Source organism: Lathamus discolor, chromosome Z (genome assembly GCF_037157495.1).
Source record: "Lathamus discolor isolate bLatDis1 chromosome Z, bLatDis1.hap1, whole genome shotgun sequence".
Classification (NCBI taxonomy): domain Eukaryota; kingdom Metazoa; phylum Chordata; class Aves; order Psittaciformes; family Psittacidae; genus Lathamus; species Lathamus discolor.
Window position 1 is genome coordinate 44,181,153 of NC_088909.1, and position 16,627 is coordinate 44,197,779.

At 36.4% G+C, this 16,627-nt stretch overlaps 1 protein-coding gene across 1 annotated transcript in view; it reads left to right on the forward strand.

The window, feature by feature from the left end:
- The window catches only part of APC (APC regulator of WNT signaling pathway), an 89,117-nt gene that overhangs the window by 56,659 nt on the left and 15,831 nt on the right, over positions 1–16,627 (forward strand). The window contains exons 7-13 of the mRNA XM_065661256.1: positions 2,262–2,345; positions 5,941–6,045; positions 9,503–9,625; positions 11,958–12,336; positions 13,519–13,614; positions 14,436–14,575; positions 15,835–15,912. Coding sequence (XP_065517328.1) covers positions 2,262–2,345; positions 5,941–6,045; positions 9,503–9,625; positions 11,958–12,336; positions 13,519–13,614; positions 14,436–14,575; positions 15,835–15,912 — 1,005 coding nt within the window. The remainder of the gene's footprint in view (positions 1–2,261; positions 2,346–5,940; positions 6,046–9,502; positions 9,626–11,957; positions 12,337–13,518; positions 13,615–14,435; positions 14,576–15,834; positions 15,913–16,627) is intronic.

The following is a 16,627-nucleotide window of genomic DNA, read 5'->3' on the forward strand; positions in this document are numbered from 1 at the left end:
TTATTATTACTTGCTTGTAGTTTTTTCCCATTTCAGCTTCAATCAAACATGTAGTTGCAATTGCTTTATTTTGCATCACTCATGATGGGTTTTATCATGTTATAAGTTTAAAATAAAATCCAGCTATTGTTGTTAGGTTTTCTTAACCAGAAACCATGTAGCAAGGAATCATTTTTGAAAACAAGGTATTAAAGTAAAATGTCACTCACATACAAGTCTGGGAGTTGTTTGCTCCCACTTAGAGTTGTTTTACATTCACAATGAGATACAATTCTGTATGCAAATCATGTTACATACATTTGGAAATATAATGTAGAATGTAATTGTATAGAACCTGTAAGTGGAATAATCACTTGTTTGCTGGTTATAAAAACTATACCCCCACTGCAGTAGAGTGACAATTTCAATTGCTGATTACCAGCTGTTTCCAGGGATGATAAATAACCAGCTTGGTAAAATAATCCATTTTTCTTGGGGTTTTTTATGGCAAATATTACAAAAATAAGTCCTTTCAATAAAAGTCGTCTCCTTAGGCTCTATTTTTCTCGCTAGGTTTATTACCCAACACAAAATATTGCTACCTAAGAAACATTTCAAATTAATTTTGTTTGTAATTAGAAAAACTGCTTGAAATGTTAAAGTGAGCAATTTAGTAGGACTTTTCAGAAAATTCCTATGGTTAGAGCAAAACAAATACCCTGTAATTGCCAGTTATGTACCTAAAGGCTGTGTAGGAATTTGTCTCTATAGATGTACTCAGACAGACCCAAGTTTAATCTGCCTGGATAATAACTGGCTCTGATCTAGAAGTAGTATGGCTGTGTTACTGAGGTTTAGCAGCAGTGGTGATGACCTGCATAAATTCAGCTGTGCAGCTTGTATCATCCAGTCCTGAGTGAAAGCAGAGCAGACTCAGGATTCACTGTGGATGACTAGATAGCCCTGTTGTAGAAGAAAGTGTTAGGACATTGACATGAGAAATTCCAGGAAAGTTCTGTTGTTGTTAACCAGCTTAAGCTAGAGTGAGGTGAAATAAGCTAGGTAGAAGAGGCTCGGCTGCTAGCAAAATTCTAAATGCAGAGGCAGAGAATAGACTACGTTTTTCAGAGAAAGGATTTGACTATAGTTACATCACTGTGAAAGCAATTAAGTTGTCCCTGAAGCAGCTGGTTTTAATTATGTTAGGGAAAAATTGCCATCAAGAAGATACTGAAATATTTTAGGGGTTTATCCTTTCATTGTCCCTAGATACACAAAACCTTTCCTTTTTTAGTGTAGCATTGTAGATGTTAATCAGGTAGAAGAATCAGGATTTTTTTTTTCAAATGGACCTGTGTGTCCATTTGATTAACACATAAAAACCCGTTTAATCAGTTTGGTGTTCGTATCAGCTAGTGATATGATTGGGCTAATTATTTTCTCTCCACTTTTAAAGTCAAATACTGTCAATACAGTGTTTTGTACAATTATATTATCAAGCTCATATAGGGATATTTAACTTTATACACCTACTGTTTCACAGAATCATAATGCATCCTGTGCTTTGCAGTACAGCTTGGATGGAGGATATGTATTCCTTAATGCATGGAGTTTTTAACATTCCCTTTAGTAACCACAGAATGGTTTCAGTGGGAAACGAGTAGCAATATGGCTGCAAAAGACCCTGACTCAGAGATGTCTGTAAAATCCCAGACAAACCAAAGAAGCAGTATTTAATTTTCTTCATATGTAGCCTGTTAAATTACTTGAAATTTGTAGATGCCACAAGTGTTCAGAGGCTGTGCATAAGCAAAACTCCCAAATCATTATAGTAACTCAATGTAATAAAAGTCATTTGGGATTTCATACCTTTGTGACACTCTTTAAATATAAATTTATCTCAAATCTCTGTAAGGCAAGCAGAACATTTGGGATGAAGGTGAAATAATTTGCTAAATTGCTGCACAAAATGCCAGTTTCAGAAACAGGAAGATTGTTGAAGTTAACTGCCACATTTTTTTATATTTCCGTGTGTATTGTGTGATGACCTGTTATGTTCAAATGAGTACCGGTTTTATTGGAAACCCAGCTACTCACTACATTTTGAATTCTTGCAGTCATGCCTGTGTTTTATTATGAAGGACATTTGAACTATCACATGAATGAAGTAATTTTGTTCTGTAGTCAGCAGTATTTGCAAAGAGCTCTTCATATTGTCATTCTATGCAGTAAGTAAAAGGAGCTTTTGAAAAAAATCAAACACAAAAATGTATTCATTTCAGGCGAGGGTGGCGAGAATTCAGCAAATAGAGAAGGACATTCTCCGTATACGACAACTTCTACAATCACAAGCAGCTGAAGCAGAGGTTAGTGAGCAATTATTTGCCTTTGATTACGGTATGTGTCTTTTTCTAAAAATCAGAAAACCCAAACAAGTAAAATTATTTTAATGAAGTCTAGGCGGGATAATTTCCATCAGCTAGTGATGTCTCAGTTAATCAACTAGTCCATATATGTAGGCTGTTAATTTGCCCTCTTACCAGTGAACCGAGGGTAGAATACTTGGCTCAGTCTTCATGCTACTATTGAACTTTAATAGTGATGTACCAAGTTGAAAGTTTAAGTAATAAATTTCAGTAAAATTGCCGAATTGGAGTGTAATAGAAAGGTTGAGTCTTTGTTTTAGCAAATAATTATAACAATCAGATTTACATGCTTTTCTAAGTATGAATCTCTGACAAGCATTTTCATGGTTTATTTATCTTTTGAGAGAGAAGGTTTAAAAAAGGGTGAATACAGACAGTTTCTGTTAGACTTCATTATAGAAGCCTGGCATATTTTTAATGTTTAATTATTGGGTTTTGTATTAAGAAACACAAGATAATGTTTCCTGTAAATTGTGAAGTTCATAGTGCTAATTGCCATAGCAAAAACTGCTCTCATAGTGGAAATTTACTGACAAGGTCAACTTCATTTCTTGTGCTGGTAAATTAAATACAAATTTTATGTTGGACTTGAATATTTTGTGGTTTCTCTTCACCCAGAATAACTGCTGTGAAAGCTCAGAGCAGCATTTTGATTACTAAGGGTTGTATACTTTTCCGTTTTGAAAACAATGGTTTCATAAAGGATTTTGGGGAAAATTTGGGTTTATAAGTGAAGCAGACAGTAGTGCCTATAATTAAAGTTGCCTGGTCTTTCAACATACTAGTTAATCCAGGTGTTGAGATTGATAAGATTCCCACTGAGCCTTCTGTCCCACCTCTCACAGCCTCTCTGCATATGAGAGATGCTCCACTCCCTATTGTGGCCCTGCACGGGACTTGCTCCAGTAAGTCTGTGTCTTTATTGTATTGGGGAGGCTAGAATGGCACACAGTACTCCAGATGTAGCCTTACCAGCTGGGCAGAAAGGAAGGATCAGCTACCTCAGTCTGCTAGCAACACGATTCTTAATGCAGCCCCAGATACTGTTGGACTTTTTGCTACAAGGGTCCAGTGCTAGCATGTTCACTTTGTCCACCAGCACCTCCAGGTCCTGTTCTGCCAAGCTGCTTTCGAGTTGGGTGGTGCACAGCATGTCCTTGTGTGTGGAGTTGTCCTCCCCAGGTGCAGGACTTTGTGCTTTCCTTTGTTGAACTGTCTGAGGTTCCTGTTAGACCATTTCTGCAGCCTGTCCAGGTTCCTCTGAAAAGCGGATGAACTATCTGGTGCATCAGCTTCTCTTACCATTTCTCTGTCATTTGCAAACTTGGTGAGGGTGCACTGTGTCTCAGCATCCAGGTCATTAATGATGAACAGTAGTGTTCCCAGTACTGACCCCTGGGGTACACATTAGTGACTTGCCTTCAACTGTACTTTAGGCAACTAATCACAACCTGCTGGTGCCCAACTCTTCTGCAGTTTTCAGTCCACATCACTGTCCAGCCATGTATCGTCAGCTTGCCTATGATGATGTTATGGGAGTCTGAATGCTTGCTAAAGTTGATGTGAATAACATCAGCTGCTCTTCCCTCACCCATGAAAAATATTAACCCATCACTGTTTTCAGTTTCCTCATGTTACTGCTTTGTCTAATGCTACTGTCTTCTTTGACTTATCTTACTCCTTTAGTTAAACTGTATAGATTTCATTTTTTATCACTAAATTATCACTTTAGACATACTTACTGGTTTCTGAAGCTCTGTTCATCTGTGTTTTCTGCATTTGATACTCTGATGTCTTTATATGAGCAAAGTAAAATTGTAGACTAGTTAGGGTTGGAAAGGACTGTAAGATCACCAGGTTTTAACCCCCCTGCCATAGGCAGGGACACCTCCCACTAAATGATGTCACCCAAGGCTCTGTCCAACCTGGCCTTGAACACCAACAGGGATGTAGCATTCACAACTTCCTTGGGCAACCCATTCCAGTGTCTCACCACCCTTACAGTAAAGAACTTCTTCCTTATATCCAATCTAAACTTCCCCTCTTTAAGTTTTAACCCATTACCCCTTGTCCTGTCACTACAGTCCCTAATGAAGAGACCCTCCCCATCACCCCTATAGGCCCCCTTCAGATACTGGAAGGCTGCTATGAGGTCTCCACGCAGCCTTCTCTTCTCCAGGCTCAACAGCCCCAACTTTCTCAGCCTGTCTTCATACAGGAGGTGCTCCAGTCCCCTGACCATCCTCATGGCCCTCCTCAGGACTTGTTCCAGCAGTTCCATGTCCTTTTTATGTTGAGGACACCAGAACTGCACACAATACTCCAGGTGAGGTCTCACAAGAGCAGAGTAGAGGGGCAGGATCACCTCCTTCGACCTGCTGGTCACACTGCTTTTGATGCAGCCCAGGATACAGTTGGCTTTCTGGGCTGCGAATGCACACTGAAGCCAGCTCATGTTCATTTTCTCATTGACCAGCGCCCCCAAGTCCTTCTCCACAAGGCTTCTCTGAGTCTTTTCTCTGCCCAGCCTGTAGCTGTGCCTGGGATTGCTCCAACCCAGGTGTAGGCCCTTGCACTTGTCATGATAAATTTCATAAGGTTGGCATCAGCCCACCTCACAAGCGTGTCAGTGTCCCTCTGGATGGCATCTCTTCCCTCCAGCATTATCAACCGAACCACACAGCTTAGTGTCATCGGCAGATTTGCTGAGGGTGCAGTCAGTCCCACTGTCTCAACTCCAGATTTACAATTCCATAGGCAGGGTTATTCATGTCTGAAAATTTGAAACATTTTAAACACGTTCATTTATATACTTTACACATTTTCTAATTGTTCAGTTAATCTATTTGCTTTATTAAGAAACTGTATTTAAAAGCCTGATTTTTGTGTTGATCTCATGATCCCTATCAGTGGCAGAGATGCCAGTCTAATGTTCATGTAGATGTATAGAAAATTGTGTCTCCTCCTGAAATACCTGAAACATGCCTGTACCAGCTTGCCAGATGAGTTGCATTTATTTTGATAAATATTAAATGGAACAATATTGGGCTGTATAATTTTTCTCTCCATCAGAATGGTTATTCTGTACTGTTTGTCTTCAAAATGCAGGATTCTTACACTGCAGATAACTTTCTCGTAATGCAGAAATTTCTTATCTTTGAATGCAAAGCTTAATTGAACTATGCTAGCCATAGTCTCCAGTAAATGCACAGCTCACATGACAGTGCAGAGAAGACAGTTGTTTGTTCCAGTTCCATTACATTCCTGATAGCAATGTGAGCACAGCTGGTGGAAGATGGTGTTTCTGTGTGTCATAGCAAATCCTTTGTCTTGCAGGGCTGTAATCCTCAGAGGACATGCTTCACTTTCATCTTGCGTTTTTTTGCGGACAGTCAGTCTCATCTGTTAATTTTTGAGGCTTAGGTTCCATGGCTTTGTGAGGATGCAGCACCAATATATTCACAGTCTGTAAAGGTTTGAATGGTAAAGAATGCATCATTCCTGTACATAATTTCATAAACCCTTACGTTAACAGAGAGCACCCCAAACCAAGCATGATGCAGGTTCTCATGAAACAGAGAGGCAGAATGAAGGTCAAGGAGCAGCAGAAATCAGCGTGGCAACTAGCAGTGCTGTTCAGGTAAATTGATTGTTTTGTTTGTTGATTGTATAATTAAATACTCAAAATGTACAATGCTTCTGTGTTGGTATATGCCTCACAGCATTTGTGTGCCTGCTCATTTTAAAAACATCTGTGTTTTTCTTCCATCGGTACATGAGAAATTTCTTATACTTCTTGGAAAGAGATGTTTTAATAAGATGAAGTATAAATATTCTATATTGCATGAAGCATTTCTGTTTTGTTTAAATAATTAATGAGCCTAATGCTATGAAGGAGGTAACAAGAGTTACTACAGAAATTGTATTTTATTGTAGGTGAACTGTAACACTAGAAGTATGATTTAGTTATGGAATATTGTTCCAATTTTCACTTTAGAAATTATCACTGAAATATCAGTAATTAAAAAAATAATATGAAAAAAATTTAAAAATGGAGAACCAAATGGCAGGTTTATCATTAGTGTTTCTTTAATACTGTATTACATAAAGCTTTGAAACAGTATCAAGCAGGTAATCTGGAAATGGGCTGAAGGGTTAGTTAAATGCTTCTAAATATAATTTTTCCTTTTATTCGTGAAATACATTAGTGGAATATTTTGAGGGGTACATTAAATTCTTTACTTGTCTTTTGAAAGAAATGTTTAGCAAAATTTATGACTTCTCCCTTTGGCTAAATATACTTTGATTTATTTACCATGTGCTGATGATCACTCCCTTCATGATTTCCGACTGTAGCTGACCATTCCCACTAGTAATCTGTGTTCTTAAAACTTCACACTACAAACTTTATAGTTGAATTCATAGGCAAAATATTTTTGCTGCTCCAGGGAAGTAGAATTATTTAAATACTTGTGAAAGTGTGTTGTACAAGAAGACAGAATTGTGGTTTAGCTAACATATTTCATTTGATCAGACATTAAGTACAGCCCATAATTTTGCTTCTAAAATACGTCTGATCACAGTTTGGAGTTTAGTTCTGTCAGCTGTATCTGAGCAATTGCTTGGGGCCCGGACTCCAATTCTTACGACAACTTTATTTTTTGGGAAGACAATAATTCAGCACGCTTTGGGGCAGAAAGCATAATGTATTGAAATAATTAATGCATTGTGGCTGTATCATCTGTCTTCAGTGAACGGATCAGGGCTTTTTCTGGACAACATTTTACAGGGAAGGAAGGAAAAAGAGATCGTGATGTCTTGGCAGACTTACACAAGTTGAAGATTTAGTCATACTTCATTTGAGGTCTTATGTTGAGGATTTCTTCAGTTTTGACCTTCACCTCATTAAAGTGTATAAAGCATGCATACTTGTTCCTTCTGGTGGTAGGTAGGGCCAGGGTGCTGAATCTGTGTTAAGACACACATCTGGGGATTAGTTACTTTTAGTACAGGTCCAGACAGAGGAGATTTGATGGACTGGGTATAACATTTATTTCTTACATACTTTGAACAATTGCTGTTCAATGCAAATAAAGTTTTAACCAAGCCATTTGGTTCTAATGGGTTTTGTGGTCATATAATCGACATTAATTGAGACACTGCTTGTTGAATCCAGGATTTTTCAGGATTCAGTTATGTCCTTTTCTGCACCATCTTTCAGCTTTCTTCTCTTTTCCATTACCCTTGCTATCCTGCCTCTAAAGTAAATTTTTTTCATACTTTTGTTTTGCAAGTTTTATAAAGGAATTTAGTGATACTGTCTATTTTCGTAAGAAAATGTACCACAAAGTAGGAAGAATAACCTTACTGACAGTTAAGTAGCAAGCATAGTAAAACAATGAGTGAAGGAGAGTAAAGTATAAAAGGAGAAAACAAGATGAAGAAGACAGATGGGGGGAGATTTTGAAGGAGAAGGTTTTACACAAGAAAGGTCTATGTTAACAGCTCCTTGTCATTTCCCATCTTCTCAGATGAGTAGCTACACACCTTACATTAGTTCTTTCATGTCAGTCTTTAGGAGCAAGTAGGGAATGTAGTTACACTTCATTTGGGTATCCTGGCATCCTCAAGTAGCAAGGCCAAGTGATGGCTGTGAAAGAAATAGTTATCTGAATCAAAGTTGATACAGTTTACACTGATTATTTAAGTGAATAATTGGGAAAAATCCAGTACAGTTTTCGGTCTGAGCATTAAGATTATAAATTTTTCCTATATTTAAGAGAGAAAGTAAGGAAATCTATATTAGAATAACGTGAATTTAAATCATTCTAGTTACACTCTTTTAGCGTAACGCTTATTCTGGAGTGTGCATAAAATGTTCTGGATTCAGATGGGAGAATGAAATGAGTGTAATAATGTGTGTTTAAATATTCCAGTATAACTAGAAGTTTTTTCTCTCTAGGCAAACACTGCATGAAGTTATTCCTACCTTTCATGTACAGTCACTTTCAACTTAAGATGTTGAGCTGTATGAAAAGCAAATACTGTAGAGGAATATTTGTCTTCTTTCTTTTGGTGCATCTAGGAAAACACAGGCATTATTTCTAAATGTCTTTCATATGTTTTTATTCAGTGTGCTTCATATTTTTATTGGAAAAAAAAAAGAATATTTTCAGGATCCAGATAGCTTGAAAACCTTGTTTTGAAAATTAAGCCGATGTTTTACTGAGAAGATTTTATCTTTTGTAGAGAATTAAGGAAAGACTTAATGCTCTGATACTGAAAGTGTTCTAGTAAAATGTATTTTTAAGTTCCTCAAAACGAACAGAAAAGTAGGGATGTAAGGAAAAAAACCTCACAGATAGGAAGCAGAGAAAAAGAAAACAAGCAACTGGGGGGAGGGGGCGAGTGAGGGCAAAGAGAGTGAGTGTATAAAAGATGGTAAGAAAAAAAAGGAAAAATATAAATACGCAAAATTGATTAAAAGGGGACGAAGATACTAATAACTGGGTCTTGTTACTCCAGGTAGAACATACTATTTATAGGATTTTCTAGGAAAATTATAGAAAATAGGTTCATCATTATTTTATATTTTTTTCATTTTAAACTGAGATTCATCCGCTCTTAATTTGCTTTTGTTACGGACAAATTTAAATAGGGTTACTCCTTGTCCGGATGAATCTCTTCTTGTCAGTTTTCGCATACCTGGTTGTGTTCTGAAGTAGTACAGACTTACCCCTGTTCACTATGTAATGTGACATAAAAGTTGGGGCTGTTTATTTCTCGCTGTAAAAATTATAATTCAGTGTGTTGTGAAGTCCATTTCTCCTCCTTCTTTGTGAAAATAGTAATTATAAAATAAGTCCTTTGAAAATAACAACTCTGTTGAGACTTGATTTCGGTGAAAGTGGTTAACAGAATTAACAGTGACCTCTAATTTGTGTTGGGGCAGAGAGGACGGAACAGAAGTTGAGAGTTCATTACTATCAGTATGATTTCATGATCCAGTGCTGAAACTGAATCAGGCATTAGTTGTTTTTTCACTCAGACCTTTTTTTTTTTTTTTTTTAATACTGAATTGTTGTTTATATTTCTAGGGTTCTGCTGCTCGAATGGACCATGAGACCGCCAGTGTTACGAGCTCTAGTAATAACTATCCTGTTCCTCGCAGACTGACAAGTCATCTGGGTACCAAGGTAACCGAAGATTACAAACCACAGGTCGCTAATGCTACATTTTTACTAATACAATAATCTAATTGTTTCTGCCAGTAGTACTAATATTACCTGAACAATCTACCTGATTTTCAATTGGAATTAAAATTTTAGAATATTTTTAAAATTCTTAAGGTACATGCACAGAGGTTTGTTTTTTTTTTACTTATTGATCATCAGTTAAGAGTTGTTACAGTAAGGAAAAAGTGATTGCTGGAAATTACTGGAATATCTAGAAAGCCTATGATGCTGATTTGTTATCCAAATGAATAATAACCTTTTCAAGAGCAGTTCTTTAAATACTTTTCCAGAAGCCAAATCCACAAAACAGAAATACTATTACTAAGAAATTACACTGACAAAAAAAAAAAAAAAAAAGAGTAAGCCTTTCATGGTAGTAAATGTGTGTTTACAAGACTGTGCTCAAAGTTTTTGTGCAGTATGAAAAGAGAGGGGGAAAAGAAAGGGCAAATCTGTAACACAGCATGAAGTTCATGAGCCACTGGAGTTTATACTGCCTCTGGAATCAGCAGCAGTATATGTACTATCGGTGGTGTGCTGAGCGCAGTCTTTTGGGCCTATTAGCTTGGCATAGTATTAATTACTTCAGGCCTTAAACCAGTGTGATAATAATGTCATTTCAGTCCTGAACTCTATGCATGTGCCAGTGGGTGGTGACATCAGCTGGTCTGTCTGCGAGTTTTCATTGGAAATTGTAGAATTCCCAAAAGCTGCAGACAATGGAAGAGCCCTGAAGGCAGGCAAAGGGTCTGAGCATGGAGGCTGGATTTTGGTGGCTTCTTCAGCTCTATTCTTTGAGAAAAACTTTGCCTTCCAAATCCTAATAACACTGGATTAAAGCTGCCACTTGAAATACCTATCAAGAGGCATGCATGAAGCAGTTTAAGTTTACTCTCCTTTAAGAATTCAAGTGGTTGGTTTTAATACTGTATTTGATTTTCCCCAGACCAGGAAGACAGGATCTCCAAACTGGGATGCTAGGCTGTCATAAAATTAGCTCCAAGGCTATTTCAGTGGATTTTGCATGTAATCATGTAGCTTCCCAGATTCTAGGATTCAGACTTGCTGCTTAGTCTACCCACTCCTATCCAGTTTTTTTATAACTCCATATTTGTGGTCATCTTCAGGCACATTTGAATTGCCTCTGAAGAAACCAAATAAAATCATTCATAGGTCTGGTAACCAATGCAAGTATCTAGTTACTCGTAGAAAACTTTGTCCAAAGAAGAATGGGTCCAAAGTCTCATTTCTTCCTTAATTGGTATATTATAGAGAAGCACACACACTGCTACTTTACAGTTCCCTTTGATAGTTTCTTTATGTTGTGCTTTGGTTTTGAATATTCCTGTTTTTCCTGGCTTTAGGAGTTTGGACTAAAATCATCCTCTACATCCTGTTAATCTACTAAAAGTTCACTGGAAGAACCAAATGCATTTCTTGATCTAAAGCTATTATTGAAGAAAATAGAGTGGGAAAGACAAACAAAATAGTGTGTTGATCACTATATTAAATGACAGCCAAGGGAATCCTTCAAAATTTGCTGTTTTTTAATGAGCAGTTTCATTACTCCCAAGTTAAATGTGTAATACTGGGTTTTCATGGCTTGGTCTAATTTGACAAATGCTCAGTATTTTACATATATTGAATGAGCATTTGCTTTACTGTGTTTATCCCTGTAAACTTGAAAAAAAGTGAATTTAACAATTCAGCTTTGCATTTGCTGTATATAATCTGTTCCATATGCAAGTCAATCATCATAACAAATAATGTTTAGTTAATCTGGAATAGTTTTAAAGGAAAACTTTAAAATACGTGGCTGTCAGATTTTTTAAACACAATATAAACTAAAAATTTATGTAATCATTCTTACCTTTTGTCTAGATTAATTATATTTAATACCACATGACAAATTTTTTCACTGAAGCATCTTTACATGGAAGTGTGATTGTTATAGAGCTTTTTTTTTTTTTATATAGAATTAATTTAAAATGTATTTTAGATTTCTCAAACTGGAACACTTTCATTAGTGTGTTTATTTATTTAATCTTTCTGAACAGTGAAAATATAGAAGTCTTTGCCATTGCTTTTGTAAAATAATACATTTGCATACAGCTATGACCTGCTTCTAGCCGTTTAACCACTAAGTGAAATATATTAAGATTATGAATGCCAAAGTAGTAGTAGTACTTAAATATTTCTAAATAGCACAAATTTTTGCACCATTAAAAAAGGGTTTTTTTTTACTCTTGTGTACCATTCAATTTTCGTTTTCATTTAATATGAAATGTAACTATTTTTAAAATCATTTGACCTGCAGGTGGAAATGGTGTATTCTTTGTTATCAATGCTTGGTACTCATGATAAAGATGACATGTCAAGAACATTGCTAGCAATGTCTAGCTCGCAGGACAGCTGCATAGCCATGCGTCAGTCTGGATGTCTTCCTCTCCTCATCCAGCTTTTACATGGCAACGATAAAGACTCTGTCTTGTTAGGAAACTCTCGTGGTAGTAAAGAGGCCCGTGCCAGAGCCAGCGCAGCACTGCATAACATCATTCACTCCCAGCCTGATGATAAGCGAGGCAGACGGGAAATTCGTGTGCTCCATCTTTTGGAGCAGATCCGTGCTTACTGTGAAACGTGTTGGGAATGGCAGGAAGCACATGAACAAGGAATGGACCAAGACAAAAACCCAAGTAGGTTCTGGAAGCCATATAAATATGTTTCAAGGATATATTGAAAACAGTGAATTTACAGAAAGTACAACTTTAATCTGAATTCTTGTTGAATGTATGTGAGTTTTCTTATACATGTGCGTGTACAGATATATTTTTAAGCTGAGGTAGTGGTAGGAAATAGTATCAACTACAAATATGCTAACCTATTTATAAACTTTTTATTTAAATCATAAAGTTTGGTGTGCTTTCCAGATAATAATTCAAGTAGTTTATACATGTAATCTGTAAGTTAATATTGAATATGTACTTACTCTGTTCTACACTTGAATCTACATAAATAATCCCAAATTGCTTTTCATAAAAATGTATTCAGTAGATAGCACATTTCTTTTAGGAGAGGGACAGCGAGTACAAATTAAATCATCTCAATCTATTCAGTATAATACATAGTGTTACTCATAATGTTACATGTAAGAAATATTTTAGTATTAAAATACAAAAGAAGTGACAATGTAAGTGAATATGAGTTTTTTCAGGGAACACTCAGAAAAAAAGTTTTAACCTTCTGGATTGCTTAGCAGTTTTTCTGAATTGAGGGCAATTTGTAAATACAGGCTGTTAGGCATCATCTATGACAAAATGTACTTCTGAATTGAGTGGGCTGCACCATGAGTGTGGAGCTTACCACAAGAATCATTTGGCAGGAGTGTGGCTCAGAACAAGGTATACCAATACTACTTGTGCATTAGCCAGAATGTAGCTCACAAGAAATAGGAATGTAAAAGCTTCTTGGTTATGAAATGGGGGTTAATTAATCATTCTTGAGGACGCAGGAAGCAGCTTCACATTAGGTGACATATTATTTAATGCCACCAGAATATTTGAATTTACTGACTTGTTTCACTAAGATTATTAATTTTTAGAAGTAGGATAATTTTTTTTTTTTTACTGGGAGTCATGCTTCTTACTTAATCCATACACTCAGGATTCTCCCTAATTTCTGTTTCAGCATCAAATGTATTTATGATTCACATTGTTAATAACATTCTTAACTAATTGCCTGTTCATGGATTACTGGGAAGATATTAACCCTGACCAAAACTGCAGTTGATTTATTTTAACATTGGATTCACTTTGGAAAACTTGTGATCTAGACAAAATCACCTAGGAATGCTAATTTTTTGCCTGTTTCTGGATCAGTGCCTGCTCCAGTCGATCATCAGATCTGTCCTGCAGTGTGTGTTTTGATGAAACTTTCATTTGATGAAGAACACAGGCATGCAATGAATGAGCTTGGTAAGACCAAATGTACTCTGACTTCCTTTGAGGAGATTGCTGGAAACGGTGACACTCCTTGTGTATATTAGTGGATATTTTTTTATTACTAGGTCATCAGTTTATTTGAATCAGTTGTTGCCCTCAAAGTGATGAGTGTTGTTTAATTAACCAGACCATTTCCCAGTGGATGAATTTTGGAAGGTAGTAGTATTATGGAAATATTTGCAATTTTAGAGGTATTGGACTTAAAGTGAAGACTGTTTTCTGGGGTGGGGGTGGGGGAGTGCAGTTTTTTTGTTGGTGTTTTGGTGTGAGGGTTTTTTTATCCTGAGTTGGTTCCTGTTTAGTGCCTGAAGTTTTTAGTCCATGCTTAGTAAATTCTTTGCATGCAATTTTCCTTAGTTTTCCACTTTTCATTATCAATGAAAATATTCTGTGTATTTTTCTCAGAAAATAACATTCACTGATAATGATTAAATCAGTAATTTACTTAATAGTCTTCTGTGTAACTGGTGCAACTTCATCTGTCAAACATGATTTTGGCTAGTTGGAATTAAAAGATGAGTGTGCTTCTTAAGTCCTCATAATTCCACCTGTTCCCGTTTTCTCCTGAAATCTCAATATCATGCTGTCATACCTTTCCTCTGCTGCTAAGCACAGGATTCAAGATCTGGAGTCAGTATTTAAGAATTTTATTTACCTTTCTGAGTCTTCGGTTTTCAGATTTTTGAGTTTTGTTCTCTGAGTACAAAAGCAGTTTGCTCCTTGGTATGTATATACTGTACTTGTGATATTAAAGTACAGATATTATTTATTTTCTTACTTGTTTGCTTTTAAAGGAGGTTTGCAGGCCATTGCTGAACTGCTGCAAGTGGATTGTGAAATGTATGGACTTACAAGTGATCACTATAGTGTCACCTTAAGGAGGTATGCTGGAATGGCGCTGACAAACTTGACTTTTGGAGATGTGGCAAACAAGGTAAGAGTAGAATTTTAAACACACAGTAATTTCAGTTCATAGCTATGTTTGAATTGTAGTTCTCAAGACAGGTGGTGGAAATCTTGATGGTAGGATGTTGAGTTTGAGCTCAAGACAGAAGTTCAAGTTACCAGTGTCATTCCATCCTATTCCTGACAGAGAGCACCGCAAACTGAATGTTACACCATGCAAGTATAGTATGAACTCTCAAATTAAATGAAACCACTTATGTCACTGAAAATAAGAATTTTATCTGTTGGATTAATTTTTTATGAGCATTGGATTAGTATATCGCATAATGATTATGGACCAGTGATTACACATAGTAACTGATTTTTCTGAGGATCTTGAACTAAAACTGCTTATTGAGTCAAATTCTGTAAAGTTGTCACTTAACAATACCATTACTGCCTCATGGAATTTTGCAAACCTCTTCAGGCTGGAGCTTGCTTTTAGACATTTAGAGTATATCTGGTTCATAATGGGCACTACTTTGAATTACTGTAAGGGCAAATAGGTTACCTAATATCTCTCAAGGACCTTGCTTTCAAAAGGTAAAAAGTTTCAATAATTTCTTGCCCCAGAGGTTTGCCAAGCTATGGATCTTGAAATAACTTTGCACTGAGACTTTTATCTTTCTGCTCTAGAGGAAGACATTTCAGGAGCCAGTGGAAATAAGAGTCTTCTTGATTTTTTTGGTCCAAGTTTTAGACAAGAGTAAAGCATAAATCCTTGGTGCAAATAAATTGTTTCACAAAATACTGGCTTTTTACAACATGCATTCAGTAACCACTACAGGGCAGCAGTTCTTTGGTTTCTAGCATAAACTGAACTCCTCAGAGATGTAAATGTACCTGCTGTCCAGCTGAAGAGTAGTACAGTACTAACACACATCGTGGTTTTGAATAATTTTTAATTGTGCTTTGTCACACTTTCCAGTGTAAGCTATACAGTTTTCCAGTAGCTGTTGTTTTTATTTTCAAAGAAGGCCTCTAAGGTAGTAAAGTTCCAGATTAAGTCCTACACGTGCTGTAAAAAATATGAAATTTAGCACAATTTTACCACTTAAATAACATCCAGAATACAAAACTGAGAGTTACGCTTAACTTTTTAGCAGTTGTAAACCAAATATTTATTGTTGGCAACATACTTTACTAAGCTTGTCTTGCACTTCAGATACGATTAGCTTGAAATATCAAAGCATTGTGCAGAAGCAAGCCACTTAACCTGTCGTTTAATATTATTTTTTCTTTTGACAGGCTACATTATGTTCCATGAAGGGCTGCATGAGAGCTCTTGTAGCCCAACTGAAATCTGAAAGTGAAGACTTACAGCAGGTAACATCCTTTGAGTTGAAATATTTCTTTAGCTTGGATATTTCCGTCACTGTCCTTCCCATGAATTTCATTGTATTGTGTAAAATACTGTATTTCTGCTCTCTTTTCCTAATATTTACCTTCCTTCTACTCATTTGGTCTTAACACCAGTTATTTTCATACTTGAATTCTGTCATTTTAATGAAATTTCTAGTGTGCTGTCCATGGCTAGCCTTTTCTGTTTTCTTAAATTAGGCTCTCTCTTTGGAACATGCATCATTTGTCCTTTTTGGGGTTTTTATTTGTAATTGTTGTTCTTGTATTATCTTGTCTGACTTTGACGAAAAGATTAAAAATCTATGAAGTTCAACTTTCTTGTAAAAATACTTACCTGTGGGTCATACTGGGTTTTTTTTGTTTTTGTGGTGGGTTTTTTTGTTTGGTTGGTTTTTACCAAAGCACATATAACATGGCTGTAACACTCACTTTTATGACCCTGGTCTGTTAGTGAAAGTCCCAGTTTTAAAGATAATTTTGAGGAGTCTTAGATTGTCTATTTTAGTTTATCAGTGATGGTGCTAATGGACTGGGACTACCCAGAGGGTTCATACAGTATTGTGGCTCTTCCTACAGTTGTAGCTGGTAAATAACATGGCAATAGTAATAGAGGATGTTGTATGTCAAAAGAGAATCTGCATTTGACTTGCCAAGCCATACATAACTACTCTTGACACCA